This window comes from Cetorhinus maximus, chromosome 20 (genome assembly GCF_964194155.1).
Source record: "Cetorhinus maximus chromosome 20, sCetMax3.hap1.1, whole genome shotgun sequence".
In the NCBI taxonomy this organism is placed as follows: domain Eukaryota; kingdom Metazoa; phylum Chordata; class Chondrichthyes; order Lamniformes; family Cetorhinidae; genus Cetorhinus; species Cetorhinus maximus.
The window spans coordinates 62,180,253-62,199,055 of record NC_135898.1 but is presented as its reverse complement, the minus strand read 5'-3'; the positions used below and the strand labels follow the sequence as shown (position 1 = coordinate 62,199,055).

At 44.9% G+C, this 18,803-nt stretch overlaps 1 protein-coding gene across 1 annotated transcript in view; it reads left to right on the top strand.

Moving 5' to 3' along the window:
• Positions 1-18,803, top strand: part of LOC144694428 (inactive carboxypeptidase-like protein X2) — a 233,290-nt gene that overhangs the window by 27,191 nt on the left and 187,296 nt on the right. The window contains exon 3 of the mRNA XM_078564823.1: positions 9,078-9,187. Within this exon, the coding sequence (XP_078420949.1) occupies positions 9,078-9,187 (110 nt within the window). The remainder of the gene's footprint in view (positions 1-9,077; positions 9,188-18,803) is intronic.

Sequence of the window (18,803 nt, the reverse complement as noted above, 5' to 3'; positions counted from 1 at the left end):
GCTTACTGTGCTGTCCTGTTGGTCTCGATGACCTTGGCGGCCGTCCTCTGGCCCGTGGAGCCTTTGATGGCTCTGCCTGGGAGGGAGCGGCTAGTTCCACAGCTGGCTTCTCCCCAGTCGCCGCAGCCTCATCGGATGCCATGGTCACTGGCAGAGGGGCGGAGGAACTGCTGCCCTCAACTGGAGTACTCTCAGAGGAGCCCGCAGAGACGACAGGCAGCTGCTGCGCCGACGTGAGGCCGCTTCAGACCTCCCTCTCACCGTAGATAGATGGACACCGAGCTGGGATACTTGATGCCCAAACCATCTCCCACACGGGCACTGACCAGCTGAGGTCACTGATGCTGTGAGGGCTTGCAGATCCAAGCGCAACCCCAGGAGGCCCTGATTGTTCTCCTGGAGGAGCCTCTCCAGGAGAGTCATCACTCTCTCCATGGAAGAAGCATGGCGCTTGGCCATGAGGCTCATTGCACTGGCGATGCTCCACGTGGACTCCTCATCCACAGGCACCATGCCACGCATTGCCTCATGTATCTCCGCCAGATCATCCCACATACCCTGCTGCACTTCCAGCGTTTGCTGCCTCACGGACGACTCCAGAGGCACATCTTCAGCTACTGACCGAGCATGTACCTGGTCCCCAGCAGTTTTCCGACTGCCGGCGCCCTGGGCACTCTCTGTCTCTGGCCGCACCTCAAGCAAGTGTGAAGTGCCCTCATTGCTGTGCCCCGGGACACTAGGCGAAGATCTAATTCCCACCGAGGTACCAGTATCTGTGCTGGTGCCTGCCTGGCAGAGATGGTGTGACGCTGGTGAGTCGATATGTTCTGTGCCCTCAGGTGTCAGAGGTGGGTCCTCTGCCTCTTCCTCCCGGCCCTGCTCTGTTGATGCTGAAAGAAAGAACAAGGACATTTGATCAGTTAAAGTGGAGACAATATCAATTTGCATGCCAGTTCCCCGGATCATTATGTGCTCATCCTTCTATAATCAATGGTCAACCCATATTGCAAACTTCAATCACTGAGCATTCAGTAGTGCCATGGCTGCTGGGACACACTTGGTGACCTCAGTACCTCAGTGCTCAGCAAACATACCGCCCTGTGGCACCCCAGCCTCTACGCCACTGGTGGACCTGGGTGCATGGCGCCTCTCCAGATCCATGGCCTCCTGTTCAAAAGGAGTCAAGATGGCCAACTGGGCCTGGCCTCTGCCAGTCCACATCTGCTTGGTGGAATTGTGTGCACTCTTCTCCTGAAAAGAAGAGAAGAGCATTGATTAGTCCAGCCTGTACCTGGATTCCCATCGCATACCTGCCAATCCAACCAGAGTGAGACATTGCAGGGCTCCAGTTCTTCACTACCCCGCAGCTGCTGCACACTCACACAAAGAAGCCAGGGCTAATCCCCCCCTTGCTCAAATGCTGATGGTGCATTAAGTTACCTCAGCCAACATGGTCTTCCCGAGTGCAGGAGATCGTTGAATCTTTTTCAGCACTGGACCCATGTGCACCGCACCACATCATGGGAGTTCACATTCTCGGTCACCTCCTCCCATGCACATTTGGTCAGGTGGGGAGGCCTCCGCCTCCCGTCCCTTGGACAGGACCTCTCGCCGTGCTGCCACCTCCACCAGGAGAGCAGCTAGGCACTCATCCGAGAACCGAGGAGCACACTACCCCGCTGCCCTACCCTCCGGCTTTCGCTGGCTTACCTTCCGGACTTGCCTGCTCAAAGAAAGCCCTCTAGTGAGCCCTTCTACGGGCCATTGTGAGCAGCCTTGCAAAGGCTACCTGGCCTTCATTTAAATAGGCCACCGGGTCGCTATTGGACCCGGCGGTCTGTGCACTCCTGTCGCTGCCTGCACCCTCCCGCTATCCATGGGAATTGAGAATTACACTGGGCGGGCCTTAATTGGCCCACCCGCCTAAAATGGTGGCACAGACCCGACCGTGGGCGGCGATCGGGTCTGCGCCCGCTCCCAATCGGCCCACCTGACATGGGGAAAATTCTCCCCATGGATTTACTCCAAATCACTCCAAACTAACATCAGATTGATACAAACATGCCAGATACATTGGGCTGGGTTTTATGGAGGCAAATTGCTTCCCTCCGTCACCCCCCCCCCCCCCCCCACCCCCGGCCACTACCCCACTGCGCCAACGCAAAATATAGTGCGATGATGTCGGGTCAGCAATCTGATGTCATCCAGGACGGGCGAGTCCCGGAATTGGAAGCTCACTCGCCTTCACAAAAAAGTCACTTAACAAGCTTTTAAAACCTAATGGACTGCAATTTTTAATCACCTACTCCATTTTACAGGAGGCACACGGGAAAAACATTGGGAGTGAGTTATGCCAGGTATGCAGGGGTGGTGCAAGGGTGCATGAAAAGGCCTGTAAACAGGTGTATGTAGCAGCAGAGCCTGCTGCTGAAGGTGACAGTGTTTGGCTGCCAGTAAACTGGATTTGCTCAGGTTCTACAGGCTGACAGAACGATCAAAGAGAGAGTGAGGCGCCAGAGGGCCTTTTTAATTGATCGCCAGGACTGACCTCAATTCATAGCCTAACCCCCTCTTTCGCCAAACGCCTTCCCTTAAGTGCTCAATTTGTCACAGAGCACCCCACCTCACCCCAGGCCAATTGGCCCACATTCCTGCCAGCCATCCATTAGTTGACTGGCCGACGCTTGATTTGAAGTGATGTAACAGCGAGGATGGGAGCGAGCGGACCGTGTGCTTCCCCTTTGCCTCTTTTACCCTGCCGTTAAGTGTAAAATCCAGCCCATTGTGCCATGTTTTATGATAAGTGCCTTTGCACATTCAAATGGGTCAACCACAGCAGTGGTTTTGGGGCCTTTTATTTCGTAGATAAAAGCAAAATTTAGACCGGCAAAAGATTTTCGACCATCCATCAGCATTTGTTTCCTTTGTCCTATTTGGGTCTGACGTTGAGCCTTGTTTTTATCGTTCAGTAATCTGAAGGATTTGAAGAGGAACACAGTGACAGGTGGGCAAACATTGTCTGCTGTTTTTGGCTCATGTTCTATGATATGGTATAATTTTGGCCATCTCAGCAGAACAAGAGACAATGTGCCCTTTGCTGGCATTTTAACCTCCTGGTCCTGGTTCCAGCACTCAATCGATTGAACTTTTGTTTACAATCTAAACCCCACTTTAAAAAAATCCACTGACTTTCCTGCAGGTTTGGAGTCCGGATAATATTACACCACATCCTGCCTTTGACCAAGTGCCTTATCTCTGAAACATGATGAAGAAATTGTGGTTTCACTTTTAAGATATTGTGGGTAAAATGATCTCTGGAGGTCGAGCAAAATGGCTGATAATGAATCAGCAGCCTGTTTTATTGCCCAGTCGATTGTCGTTTCCATCGACTATCAGTGGAATAAAGCTGGATGGATGTAAAACAAGCTGCTGATTCATCAATGCTGGTTTTGCACAACTATCAAAGATCAATTCACCATCCCCCAGCTCCCTCCAAGCACTTGGCTCTTAAGAAGAGCCAGGTTCTTGACAGCACTGTGGTGCTCAATATTTTAATGGTCATTAGTATTTGCATATCAATGATTAAAAAATATATAAAACACTCACGAGCTCTGTAACAGGAGCAGGGGCACTGGCCAAAACTCAAAAGTGGGAAGGCAAAAAGACAGTTGAAATGTAATTATTTCTCAGAGAAGGTAGTGGCCTCAGCAAAGAAGTAGGGTTTGGCTAGATTATTGGCATAAGGAACATATGTAGGATATAGAAAACATATTGAATGATATTATTTGAAAACTGGGATTAATCAGATGGGCCACAGTTGCCTTTTATTCCTCTGTTCAAAATTATACAAAAATGAGCTTAAATGCAGAAATGATATATATATATATGTTAAACAATTGTAATTTTGATGTAAAATTAATAACTTCCGTGAGACTTGACAACTAAAACTCCTGATAGCATATTTCAACAATTAAATGTCCCAATGCTTCCCCCAATTACTGGAAATAAATGATCTGACATTAGTGCAATGAATAACCAATCTCAACCAGCGCTGAAAGAGTAAGTTTTCACATAGATCCACATATTGCTATTGCTAAGATAACATGGACTATATTTTGTGTCAGACCTTTTATCTCTGTTAAAGATTAATAACGATGCATATTTCATTTTTTATTGAAAATGTCGTATCTCAATTTCACACAGAAGCATTAAGATGCCTGACTCCTTTTCTTTGACACCTACTTTATATAATTTATTTCTCTATATGACTGATTTTCAGTGACAGCGTTGGAAGCTATAACAATTTCTGAGTAACTATAAATCCTTTCATTCAACGTTACTGCCTTCTGTAGTATGGAATGATTAAATCTTACCTACTTGATAGAAGACAGTAATAATCCAGTCATATTCATCATTTGGCTTGACCTCTTCCTGCCTTTGTATGCCTGCCAGTTAGTACATTACATTATAATGACAGAATATAGTGTGTTTCAGATCCAATTATTATAGACGTTTATTAGAAACCATGAGATTTGTCTGAGGTAGCTGCAAATCTATTAACACTGTATTTAAAATGCTGATATAGATATACCTTAGCACAGATTTATATGACTGAAATTAAATAGTTTTAAGATAATATTGCAACAGATTGTTATGCCCCAGCAGCATTTTTTTTTTCCAAATTTCTGTTGAAACTATGATTTGTGTTTTGGGATGACTGATCATAAAAGGAAAAAAAGATGGGAGTGGTAATGAGTCACATTTTAAGCTTTTTCTGATACATAAAGTATAGTTTCATATATAGGCAAGTCCTGCATGAAATGAAGCCTACATATTTATTCTCTGCCATATATGTGCATGGGTTAGAGTATTCCAATTTAACAATGAACCTTAAACAGCTGTAAAATCCTTTATTGTAGAATTTGTGGTATGCTCTATATATTCGCCTGTCATCTCAGAAGACAGAAGAATAACACAGATCCTAGATCTTTATACAGGCTAAAATTGCTTATCTAGATTTATTTACATATATATTAATAGGTAGAAGAAATATAGAAGAGATACAAAACAAAATAATGGGCCAGATTTTGCTATAGCAATGTATCTAGTGGCATCTGTCGTTAGTTAGACTTGCTCTACACCCTTCAGCTCACAGAGATATGGAAAGTGTTTGCTGAAAACAGCACAATGAATGAAATGGGGCATCTGAGAGCTAAGTGAAAATGACAGTCAACAGTTTATCTCCTTAATCAATGAAATTTAAAGATTGGGAAATAAATAAAGGACTGAGAAGGGCCGCGAATTAAGAGTGGATGAATTCAAAATTGTATCAAATCAGGTACAGAAAGAGAAATGAAGAGGGGGAAAGAAGGACTGGATTGAGTGGGAAATGTGAGACAGAAAGGGAAAGTAAGAAAAAAATTAAAAATGAACAACTGAACATTTTTGAAAACGCCCTGAAAAATTTAAAACTTGAAGGAATGAGACTCTACTCTTGTACTAGTTAATTTCAGTGCCAGGGAGGTTGATTGAAGCAATTAACAATTATCTCATTGTTAAAATGGCACTTACATTACTAATTTTTAACTGTAAATATCAGCAGCCGGTCTAGTTCATATCTACTTTACAAATGAAGCAAATTTATGAACTTCAATGCAGGTCGGTAGTGCAGTAGGCAGTGAAATGCTGTTTTTGCAAAGCTAACAGCAGAGTCACACAACTCAGAGAGCAATCTTTAGATATTTGCATTTAGCTGTGCATCTGCTGCTTACCTGAAGTTGTTGTACCATTTACACATTATTAATAAAGAACATCATAATCCTCACTGTTATTTTGACAGTAAATTCTATCCTAGGAGATTTGGAACCTGTCTACAAGGGAATGATTTATTTTTTCGGAAAGCTGATTCTTAAAGTCTCTTTTCAAACCACAGACCCTTTGGATGCAACAGCCAGATTTCTCTTTACTTGTTGACAGCTTTTCAGTGTGATTTTTCTTCACATAGTACATGAGTCACAGATGTTTATAGAACCTGGATGTGTTTGCCAGGACTTAGAAGTAGTAGCCAGAATTGCTTTCATGTAAAACCATTTTTTAAAAAGTAGACTAGGCTAAAGATTGTGTTCACAGTCTTTACAGCTCAGCAAATTAATCGGTAAAGGCTTGTAACTGTGTGTTACTGAATTTCCTGCCAGAACCTAATCATGGTTAGAAATTACAATTTCACCTGTCAAATTGCAAGCATTAATATTTTGAAGCCTGCTGCCTCAACCATCAAAGGATCTTTATCTTCACTGATTTCTTACTAGAAGACTAATTTTCTATTTCAAACTTTGTGAAGAGGCAGAAACCTCCATTTTGAACCATGGCTTTACATGAGATAAAGAGTTCCTGTTGGGATATCTATTCTGATTAGCATTATCCCCTTGACACATGCAAAGCATGCTTGTATCTTCATGTATTGCAAGCATTATTTATTTTGATAGTGGCTTTCAAAAAACATAGGGGTAAGCTTTTGGTTTAGCGGTTAGTATTCTGTCTCTGAGTCAGTCAATGCAGGGTTCAAGTCCTGTTCCAGACAGCCCTAGCCAGTGGAAACAGAAGCTCTGGCTCTAAATTCTAAGTGGACAGCCAACGGGGCACTTGTACCTAGTTGGGTGTGGGTGGCCTCCCCACCCCCACCATCAATGGCTTATGGGATCCCTAAAATCCATCTGCTGCATAGGGCTAACCATCCAATTGACAAATATAATCTGAAAAGAACTAAATACTTGCATTTATATTGCACCTTTCACAATCTCAGGAAATCCCAAAGTGCTTTACAGCCAATGGGTTTGTAAGTAGGATAGGTGGCAGCTAATTTGCCCGCAGCAAACTCCCACAGGCAGCAATGTGATAATGACTAGATAATCTGTTTAGTGATATTGGTTGAGGGGCAAATATTGGCCAGGATACTGAAAGAACGTTCTTACTTTGGTAACAGAAACTACCAGCGTGAAAGCTGATAGGGACAATACACCCTCGAGGCAGGGTATTACCCCCAACTCCTGCAAAAATAATCAGAAAACATACATTAGAGAATTCCGAGGCAAGATTTTCTTTTGATTTTCTGCCTGTTTTTGGGGGTCCTGGAGTAGCTTATGGAAGAAAATGTGGCAGGGAGGCTTTGTGGAATTTCTCTGCCAGGCCTGAAGTCTGCCTGCACTAACTTTAACACTTGATACCAATGTCCTGCAGCATTCATCATAAACCCACCCCCAGGATGTAAATAATGTTGCAATGACTGTGCAATGTGAAACATTTCAACATCCTCCCCACCATGTGGCCCAGATATGGGATGTATACAACTGCGCATTAATTGTGTGCTTATTTGTAATATGTATCCAGCTAAAAGTTCAACAATAAAGAACTTTTGTTTATACAACACACTAACAACTCCTTTATGACTAATGAATTATTTTCAAAAAATACTTTTTGAGGATACTGGTGTCAGTAGTAAGGCCAGCTTGTATTGCCCGTTCATAGTTGCCCTTGAGAAATTGGTGGTGAGCGTTCTCCTTGAATGACTGCAGTCCCATGTGGTGAAGAAACTCTCATTGTACTGTAAGGCAGGGAGTTCCAGGAATTTGACCCAGTGATCATGAAGGGATGGTGACATATATCCAAGTCGACATAGTGAGTGACTTGGAGGGAAAACATGGAGCTGATGATCTTCCATGCATCTGCAGCCCTGCCTACTAGGTGGTGGAGGATGCGGATTTAGGAGGTGCTATCGAAGAAGACGTTTGAAGTGTGTTTGCTATTATTATGCAGGTGATCATCAGCAAGGAAGTGGGTAAAGTAGATATTTAGGGAAGCTGGTCTGAAAGAAATAAAAATTGCATCCTTGCTTCGAGCTGCTGCAACCGATAATAGGCTATTCCAATCCAACAAATATCCTGTTTATTCCTTTGTCCAAGCTACAATACTTTTGGTTAGCTTATAATATTGTGCCTCAGTATACTACATCTCATTTCAGGTCATGGTTTACTTTCATTCCTCTAATTAAATTAGAAAATAGTCAATAAGGCCATTAGTTTCAAGGTCTGCAGATCAAGCCCTTAACCCAGAATTGAAAGAAGCTTGTGATGAGACTGAAGACAGAGATAAAAGAGGTCCAACCAACGTCTGTGTTTGGACATGTGCCAACATGATTGAGTTGGAATGCGAGAGAAAACCTGATTGGATAAATTCTGCTGCAAGTGACGTGTAACCCGGGGCTTAGGGCAACTCTTATGTGTAGAAAGTTCAACAGCGAGCACATGGAGGGTGAACAAGGACAAACTGTGGGGGGGCGCAATGTGGAACAGGAGTCACAAGATCTACCTGAGGAACACTCAGGTAATATAATTCTCAACTGCATCTTGTAAACTGCTGCTCAAGTACGATATTAAGTCTTGTTAGTAGCATTGGTTTAACTTTTATCAAATGAAAGCCATCATTGTTACCAATAAGGTGTTGGTGGATAATTGGAGAAAGTCCAAAAGGATTATACTTGGTGGCTAAGTTTGTGCACAGTAGGATCCCAACAGCAACAAACAAATGAATGATCAACTAATCCCATCAATGGGGTGGTAATGATTGAAGGAAACCTATTCACTGAAACACAGAATCTCATCTCCATATAAAGCTGATGAGTGAAGCCTTAGTTTAACATTTCATTCAAAAGACAGCACCTCTGACAATGCAGCGCTCCTTGCATACTGCACTGAAGAGTCAGCCTAGATTATGCACACAAGTTCTGGAGTAGTTCTTGCACCCATGACTTCTGATTCAGAAGTGAGAGCAATATCACTGAGCCAAGTTGAAAAAAGATAAAAACAGAATAAGGTGATTTTGGCCAACTTATTAAGTTATGCAGGGATTAGCTTAAAAGCAAGTTTGCTACATCTTATTTACCTTTGCAGAATTTTATTACATTAATAGCTGAAAAATATTTCAACCAGACAGAAACAATAAATGGCAGAGGGGGGGCTATATTAAAATGCTTAGTATTGATATATTACAGGTTTGAATTATTTCTTTCTGTTCTTTAACAGAATGTCCTCCTCTGGGCTTGGAGACATTGCGAATTGATGACTTTCAGCTCCATGCATCTACTGTCCAGCGTTATGGTTTGGGGGCTCACAGAGGCAGACTGAATATCCAGGTATGTATTTAAAAGAATATTTAAGTTTTGTATGAGGGTGATTTCTTCAAACTTCAAGTGCCAAGTAAGTAATACATCAAAGAAGCAACATCGAAGGAAATCTTTGTGGAAGGATTTAAATCAACATCAGGCTTCCATCATTTTACTTTCCTAATTGGGCTCAACATTGTTGCATTTAATGAACTCTTTTTTAATGTCTCTTCATTTTTAATAGGGCAAACACATTAAGGTTCTGTAGGAAAAAAAGATCCCCTTACAGTGGGCATGTATCGAAGGAGTGAGAACAGTTAATTGGCTGTTGCTGTGTTAGAAAACACACAATGGATGCTCAATAGCAACAGGGGAAAAAATAAACACAGTGAACGTGGTCCGCCAACAGCCCTGAGCATTACAAAGCAACTGTTTGCGGTTCTGTCAAGCAGATGCTGCATGGGAATTCTCTTTACTTATGTTAGCCTAACACCAATTCTCTCCTTTAAAATGGGTGGATTCAGTGTCCCTGTGGAGCACCGTAATCACTGTTATTTTTAAATAACGCAGAAAGTAAAACAGCTCATGGTATTCTTCTAACCCAACACTGTGGGAGGGTACCCTTGCCCATCAGAAGCACACATTGGAAATTCAAGCACGTGCTGTTCATGATTTTCTGAGTATTGCTTTAAAAGCTTTGAATACGATGCCCAGCTTGTGCTCGCCTTGGCAACTGCCTCCCTGGTGGGTGAGACTCCCCCCTGGCAGCTGAAAAATAATCCCTGTGAAACGCTCCATGCCAGCATGCTATAACATCCTGGTCTTGAAATTAGACTGTGGAATGCCTGTGAATCAAAGCATCAATTTGGAATTTCTTTGCACCATTTTAGAAAAAATCAAAAACCTATTAGCCAACAAAAAAGGGCAAATCTGATTCTGGGTTTTGTATATAGTAGCATTGCACATAAAGGCAAGGAAGCAATGTTGAATTTACAGAAAGCACAGCTGGAGTATTATGTCGGGTTCTGGACAATCTGTTATCAAATGGACATTAGAGTCATTGAAAGAGTCATTGCAGTGAAGATACGCTGAACTGACACAGGAGAAGGTTATGGTCACAAAAGGAAGATTTTAAAAATTAGGGCATTTCACTGTAACCTAGTTACAGTTTTCTTAAAGGTTTGGACAGAATAAATAGTGAAAGACAGTTTCCCCTGATTGGCGAATTAAATTGGCATAGATTCCGGATTTTCACCAGCAGACTGAGGAGGAAATTAAAAATGTTATACCTGGTTAGTCGAACATGGAATCTTCTACCATAAGCAGTTTGTACATAGGAACAGAGGATGGAGGAGCTGGAATAGGCCATTTGAGCCTCTCCGCAATTTAAACAGATCATGGCTGATCTGGTTGCAGTCTCAACTCCACTTTCTGGCCTGCCACCCATAACCCTTGACTCCCTTGTCAATTAAAAATCTATCTAATTTAGCCTTGAGTAAATTCAATGACCCAGCCTTCGCTACTTTCTGAGGAAGAGAATTCCAGACTCACAGCCCTCTGAGATAAAAAATTCTCCTCATCCTTGTCTTAAAAGGGAGATCCCTTATTGTTAAACTGCATCCCCTAGTTCTGGTCTCCCTCACAAGAGGAAGCATCCTCCTGGTATCCACTCCATCAAGTTCCCTCAGGACCTTATACGTTTCAGTCAGATCACCTCCCATTCCTCTAAACTCCAATGGATATAGGCGCAACCTATTCAACCATTCTTCATAAGATCAGCCCTTCATCCCATGATTGAGTCAAGTGAACCTTCTCTGAACTGCTTCTAATGCAGTTATTTCCTTTTTCAAATAAGGAGACCAAAACTGTACACAGTACCCCAGATGTGGTCTCAACAAGAATCCTGTACAGCTGCAGTAAAATGTCCCTACTTTTATATCCCATTTCCCTTGCAATAAACAGCAACATTCCATTTGCCTTCCTAATCACTTGCTGTACCTGCATATTGAATTTTTGTGATTCATGTACAGGACACCCAGATCCCTCTGTCCCTATGTACCACCAACTCCTGCAATCTCTGCCCATTTAAATAACATACTGCTTTTCTGTACCTGCCAAAGCGGACAAGTTGATATTTTCTCACATTATACTCCATCTGCCAAATTTTTGCCCACTCACTTAACCTCTCTACATCCCTTTGTAGACTATGTGCTCTTGACAACTTACTTTTCTACCTACGTTGGTGTCACTGGCAAAATTAGCTACCACATGTTTGGTCCCTTCATCTAAGTCATTGATATAGATTGTAAGTAGTTGAGGCCCCAGCAATGATCCCTGTGACACTTCACTAGCTACAGCTTGCCAACCCAAAAACGACCCATCCATACTCTCTGCTTCCTGTTAGCTAACCAATCCTTTATCTATGCTAATATGTTACCCCCCCCCCCCCCCCCCACCACAACCCCCCCCCCCCCACCGACCCCACACTAGAGCCTCTTATTTTGTGTAGTAATCCTTGATGTGGCAACTTATTAAATGCCTTTTTGAAATCCAGGCACACCACATCATCAGGTTCCCCCTTATCCACCTTGCTTGTTATTTCCTCAACAAATACTAATAAATTAGTTAAACACAATTTCCCTTTCACAAAACCATGTTGATTCTGCCTGATCACATCATGATTTTTTAAGTGTTTTGCTCTAACCCCCTTAATAATGGATTCTAACAATTTCCCTATGACAGATGTTAGGCTGTAGTTAGCCTAACTATAGTTTCCTGCTTTCTGTCTTCCTCCTTTCTTGATTAAAGGTGTTATATTTGCTAGGACTCTTCAGAATCGAAGCAATTTGGAAGATTACAACCAATGCCTCTACTATTTCTGCATCCACTTCTTATAAGATCCTAAGATGCAGCCATCAGGCCCTGGGGACTTTTCAGCCATTAAGTCTAATAGTTTTCCCAGTATCTTTTCTCTAGTGATGGTGATTGTTGTAAGTTCCTCCCTTTCACATCTTGATTTTCAAGTATCTATGGGAATTTTTTCAAGTCTTCTATAGTGAAGACTGACGGAAAATGCCTGTACAATGCTTCTGCCATTTCCCTGTCTTCCATTATTAATTCCCCAGACTCACTCTCTAGAAGACCAACACTCGATCTTGTTACTCTTTTTCAATTTGAATATTTGTAGAAACTCTACCTATTTTTCAATTTCTAGATAGCTTTATTTCATACTCTACTTTCCCCCTTCATTACTTTTTTAGTCATTCTTTGCTGGTTCTTAAACTCTATCCAATCTTCTGACCTCCTGCTAACCTTCACAGATTTGTTCATTGTTTCTTTCAAATTGATACTATCCGTAACTTCCTTATTTAGCCACAGATATTGCATCCTTTTCAAAGAGTCTTTCTTTCTCACTCGGATAAATCTTTGCTTAGAGTTATTAAACATTGTCCTTAAAAGTCTTTCACTACATCTCTACTGTCGTACATTTCAACCTAGTTTCCCAGTTCACTTGAGCCAGATCTGCTTTTGTAGCTCTATAATTACCTTTATTTAGGTTTAAAACACTAGCCTTAGGCCCACATTTCTCACCTTCAAACTGAACGTGAAATTCAATCTTGTTATGATCGCTGCTGCCTAGAGGCTCCTTTGCTATGAGGTTATCGACTCATCTTGTCCAATTGTACATTACCAGGTCCAGAAGAGCCAACTGATACTTTGGGCTAAATGCCTTTGTGAATATAAAGGGTTACCACTCCATGAATGTGCAGATAGTTTGCGACCACAAGACCCAGATTCTGCAAGTCTGTGCAAGGTACCCTGGCAGCTGCCATGATGCTTACATCCTGTGACACTCCCAGGTGCCGAGGCCATTCATGGCTTCAGCTCAGCTGAATGGTTGACAGAATCCTACCAGCTTTGAAAGTTTTCTGCTGTCAGGCCCAAAAGCAGTGCTGGCCCCACTGATCCAGCTCGCAGCACAGCATTCATATGGGAGGCAACCAATTAAGAGGCTGCCTCCATAGTCGGTGTCTAGATACAGATTGGAGGTGAGGGGCCTAATCAGAAGGCTCAAAACTCTGGATGGCTGGCTACCCCCTTGGGAGAGGTGGGTGGTGAAAGGCAGATGGAGGACTGCGAGGGTGTCTCCAAACAGAACTGCTCTCTGAAGCTTTCCAGGATTTTAAAAGTAAAGAATGGCCTCAGCTGTCGGTCCATCATGATGGAAGGGGAACCTCAGCAACTTTCCCCCATTTGATACCTCAAGTGGCCTAATTGGCTACCCACCCAGTAGCTTGGCCCGGCTAGATCGCTCGGAAGTGGAAACGTGCCGGAGAGCCAGTGTAACATGGGCCAGAATTTTACACAGTAGTAGCGGGTGTGCGCCCGACCCAAAAGAGTGTAAAATCCCACGAGAAGGTGTTGGGCACACGCCCAACATCATAGTTCACTCACGTGATATTACAGTTGGAGGGCACATGCGGGACTCGGAAGCGCGCCCGCCAACAATTAATCAGCCACTTAAGGCAGTTAAAAGTGCAATTGAAGGCAAGCTTACATAGCCTGTGTGATTTTGCGCTTGTTGCATGGGCAACACGGGTAGGAGGCCAACTCGATTTTTCACTTTTCTCATCCAAGGGCGGGAGAAAAGGGGAGCGGATCATTGGCTGTTTGAGTTGTTAGGAGTTCAGGTGAGAGTTTGCTGACGCTTGACTGCTGAGATTTCAGACCTTTTCCTGTAGTTTCGTCTGAAGTTTTTGCTTGTATAGCTTTGTTTTGAGGACTCTTTTGTTTTATCAACTCACTTGGAGCATTTCTGCTGAGTGCAGCCTTCAGTGCACAGGACAGTGCCTTCTGCATTTCAGCAGATGGGGATTGTGTACTCCGCTGGGGGGACCTCCTCTGAGGCGGAAGAGAGGTGCAGAAGGGAGAGGAGGCCAGGTGTCCACAGGCAGCATCCCAGGGAACAACCTGCGGGTGGAGAGGCGCGGGCACAGTGGGAGCAGAACTAGCAGGGAGAGCAAGGCGGAAGGGGCCACAGAAGATGCTATCATCCTGCTGTGTACAGGCAGCGATCCGGCTACCTCAACATGTGTGAGGTCCAGTGCTGCAGGAGGATCCACCTCTCAAGGGACACTGTGCCATCAATATGCCGGATGATTGGTCCAGAGATTGCCTCCAACTGTGTGGGTGGGCACCCAATGCCAGTGGCTCTGAAAGTCACCATAGCCCTCAATTTCTTTGCATCTGGATCTTTCCAGGGGTCAGCGGAGAATCTGTGTGGAGTGTCCCAATCAACTGTCCACAGTTGCGACAGGCTCATCACTGACACTCTGATCAGAGTGTCCTCACATTTATTCATTACTGGATGGACCAAGCCAGCTGGGCTGAGCGAGCCAGAGGCTTTGCAGCTATTGCTGGGTTCCCCCGCATCCAGGGTGGCATAAACTGCCATCGTGGCCATCAAGGCGCCAGCAGGTCAGCCGGGTGCCTTCGTGAATATAAAGCGTTACCACTCCGTGAGCATGTAGATAGTATGCGACCACAAGACCCAGATTCTGCCATGGTACCCTGGCAGCTACCATGATGTATACATCCTGAAATACTCCCAGGTGCCAAGGCTGTTCGTGGTTCCAGCTCGGCTGGATGGCTGGTTGCTTGTTGGCAAGGGATATCCCTTGAAAAGGTGGCTCATGATGCCACTCCGGTACCAAGGACAGAAGCAAAAGAGAGGTACCATAGGAATCATGCCTCCACAAGGAGGTGGTTGAGAGGACCATTGGGCTGCTGAAGATGAGGTGCCGCTGCCTGGGCTGATCAGGGGTGCCCAGCAATATCCTCCAGAGCGTGTGTTGCTTATCATCGTTGCCTGATACACTCTACACAATCTGGCACTGGCAAGAGGGGACCCACAGGAGGATGAGATCAGCGAGGCAGCTCCACAAACCTCAGAGGAAGACTCTACTGATGGATCTGATGAGGATCCCAGGCTGACACAGGGTGAGGCCATGGAGGCAGACTTAAGGAACCCTCAGGAGGCAGGTACACCAGGGAGGCCTTGATTCAACGTACCTTCAGCTAGGCTGCCAAGTCGTGGCTTCACTCTTATTGCAAGGGCGCCACCTCCTTCCCACACATTTCTGAGGAGGAAACCCCATGACCCCAGTGTCACCTCACAACCTCTGTAATAAAGTTTGCTGCCCCTGCCGTCTATCATAAGGCATTGATGAAGCCTACACCAATAGAAAACATGAAGAACGCTTAGGGCATTGAAACAAAATCTTGATTTATATCTTTACCAAAGTTGCAAACAAGGAACATAACATAAGGAACATAACATAACATGGTTGTGACTGCCACACAAAAACAGTACACAACAGTGATGAAATGAAAGAATGTCACCCTTGATAACCCCATCCTATGCTCACGGTGCATAAAACTGCCACTTGCAAGTGCTATATCTTGGTGCACCAACCCCCCCCACCCCCGGCCCTCACTGGCAGATTGCTGACTCTGCTGTTGTGTTGGCCCTGATGACCTTGGTGGTCGTCTTCTGGCCGGCAGGGCCTGAGCAGGCTCCGGCTGGGAGGTTACGACCAGCAACATAGCTGGGCACCCATCTATCGTCACGGCCTTAAAAAATGCCATGGTCACTGGCAGAGGGGCAGAGGAGCTGCCACCTTCATCCAGAGCGTTGTGAGAGGAGCCCATAGAGACGTCAAGCAGCTTGTCCGCCAGTGTGAGGCACATCTGGACCTCCCTGCTCACCATCGATGGATGGGCACCTAGCAGAGAGACGAGGTGCCTCATCTGTCTCTCACACTGGCAGTGACCTCCTGAGGTCACAGTGGGTGTGTGGGTGTACAGGCCTGAGTGCGATTCCAGGAACCCCTGATTCTGTTCCTGGAGCTGCCTCTCCATGAGAGTCGCCATTCTCTCAATGGAGGAGGTTGTGCGCTCGATGTTCAGGGTCAATGCAGTGCTCAAGCTCCTTTATGGACTCCTCCATGACAGAGACCATGGCACACAGACCCTCAGAGATCTCCGCCAGATCTCGCTATACATCCTGCTGAACATCCAGCGTCAGCCACCCGATGGACGACTCCAGAGGCTCATCACCTGCCTCGGACTCAGCATCGTCCTGGTCTCCAGCACTTCTCCAACAGCTGGTGCCCTGGGCACTTAATGCCTCCGCCAGCTCCTCATGCGAGTGTGCAGTGACCTCCCCACAGTGCACAACCATCTGAGCCGATGAACTACAACCCACCGCCATCCCGGTATCTGAGCTGATGCCTGGTAGCGAGAGAGGGTGTGACGTGGGTTTGGCTCCTCCATCAGTGTCAATTGAGGGGTCCTCGGGGTCCCAGGTGCCTCAGGAGGATGGCATATCTGAGGGAGGAAGACAATATGTCAGTGATAACAATCATCACATATTGAATGTGCATGCTAGGCAGCCTGGTGAGACTATGGACAACAGCATCATGGTGGCATTGTCATTGCTGGATCACTGGGGACTCTTGATTGAAAGTTATCCTTTGAGGTGAGAGAACCCTACATTGTTTGCAGTCACTGCCCGTCCCACATCTGTCCACTGGGCTCTTATTTTCCTCCGAGATGCCTGCCTCTCCGCAACCTCTTGACCTTGGTGTGCGCTCACACTCGAGCTCTAGGGCGTCCATCTCACATTGCTCAGGATGAGCAGGTTGGCCACCTCAGCAGCATTATGGCTTCTTTTCTCTTGTATGGACAAAGGTCCGATCATTAGTCCACCCTGTATCTGCAACACCAACTATGCTCGCCAACACCCACCCCCCCAGAAAGCAGATTGAAGTGCCGGTCATTTTTGCACACCTGATCCTTGTATGCACTCGGGGGTCCAGTCCGATCTCCCAGCCTTAGCAGGCACAAGTATATGTGCCTTCTGTTACTCTGAATCTTACACCCCTGAGCGCCACCCTTCAAGGCTTCACACAGTACCATGCCAAATTGGTACTCACATTTCTCAAGCACAGAAGATCATTAAACATTTTTTGGCACTGAATCCAGGTGCGGCACACCACCTTGTGCTCACTGACCTGCGGCTGCCATCTCTGCCCAGACCTTCATTTGGTGGGGTGGCCTCATCTTGCCATCCTGTGGCATTAGGGTGTCCCGCCTGGCACTCACTGCCCCCACGAGAGTGTGCAGGCGCTTGTCCAGGAAGTGGAGGGCAGTGTGCCCACCTGCATTGCCCTCCCACTTCATGTGTCAAGCAGGTGCTGATGCCATAACTCTAGCTTATATTTGGAAAGCTCTCTGTGCCTCCTCTGGAACTCCTGGCAGCCTTCAGGGTGATGCCTCTGCCAATTTAAAACACCCTGCCGGGTCCCCATTGGACCCGGTGCCAGCCACTCTCTTGACCCTGCCGGCAGCCCTTCTCCAATGTGGGGTCATGCTTCATGCTGGCCAGTCCTTCATTGGCCAGCCATTGTGAAATTGCGTTGTTTTGACATTTGTGTGCGAAAGCAGAAATTATGGCTGTCTCCAACCCCGCTGACCTCATGTGTCCGACAGGCGTGAAACTCAGGCCATGGTATTGTTAAATTTTGACCCCTATCCTGCCTCCAGCCTGCCTCCACAGGGTTATTAATTTTCTGCCCATCATCACCATACAACATTATGCAAAACTCAGAGGAGTGTGTTCAGTGTTGGTAATTTCAAAGCTCATGAATTCTCTGTGCGAAAGGGTTTTATCGTTGTCTAAATGCAACTGTCTCAACAGCTAATGGAAATGAACGAGCATTTGTTGTTCAACATCAAAAGAATTGTTTTATTGGCAAAATATTTTTGTTTACACCAGCCATTGCAATCAAGGTAGCTTCATTTTTCACGTGCACCGGTCAACTTTTCTGAAAATTAATTGTGGAGATCCTCCTATATTAAGTAAAAATGAAGTAAAAATTTGAAGCTGATGGCATTAGTCACTTGCTACTTTGGTCCTCACTACAGTGTGCCCTTTTAAGAATTTTCAACCACTGTTTAGACTATAGATGGTTTACCAAACAGCTTCTGCTGACCAGTCTTTGTTTTAATTTCAAATAATTTATGTATACAGTGGATGGAAACTTGATACTGGTAGTAAGGTGAAATATGCTCTACATATTGACCTGGGCAGCTCTCAATCTTTCTCACTTGGTTAAAACAAAAAGCTGTTAAAAGTTATGCAATATTGTGCTAAAGCAGTAGTAGGAACAGTCACAGCAACATGTGTTATAAGCAGTGAAATTCATCTTAGGCAGGATTGCAAAACACAGGGTAGTGAATCTGTAATCCATTTTCTACCCTGTCTGACTTTCCAAACTCAAGCAGGGTGCATAACATGCATCTGTTTATTTTAACACAGGTGATATTGGATTCACTACCTATTATACATGTTCTTCACATTTCCTTTCCATTGTCTACCAATAGCACTCTCTTTACACCATGCCATGAATTAAAATTATCCCCAGTAGTGTTAAAATAGCCTCAGCAATGGGGTTGCATTTGATCTATGCAAGTTGAGAATCCAGCATCTGCATTGTATTGTAATCACAGGAAGTAAATATCAGGAAATTGGGGATCAGTAACTCATGACTTTTACACAGTAAACAAATGGTTAGAAAATCAC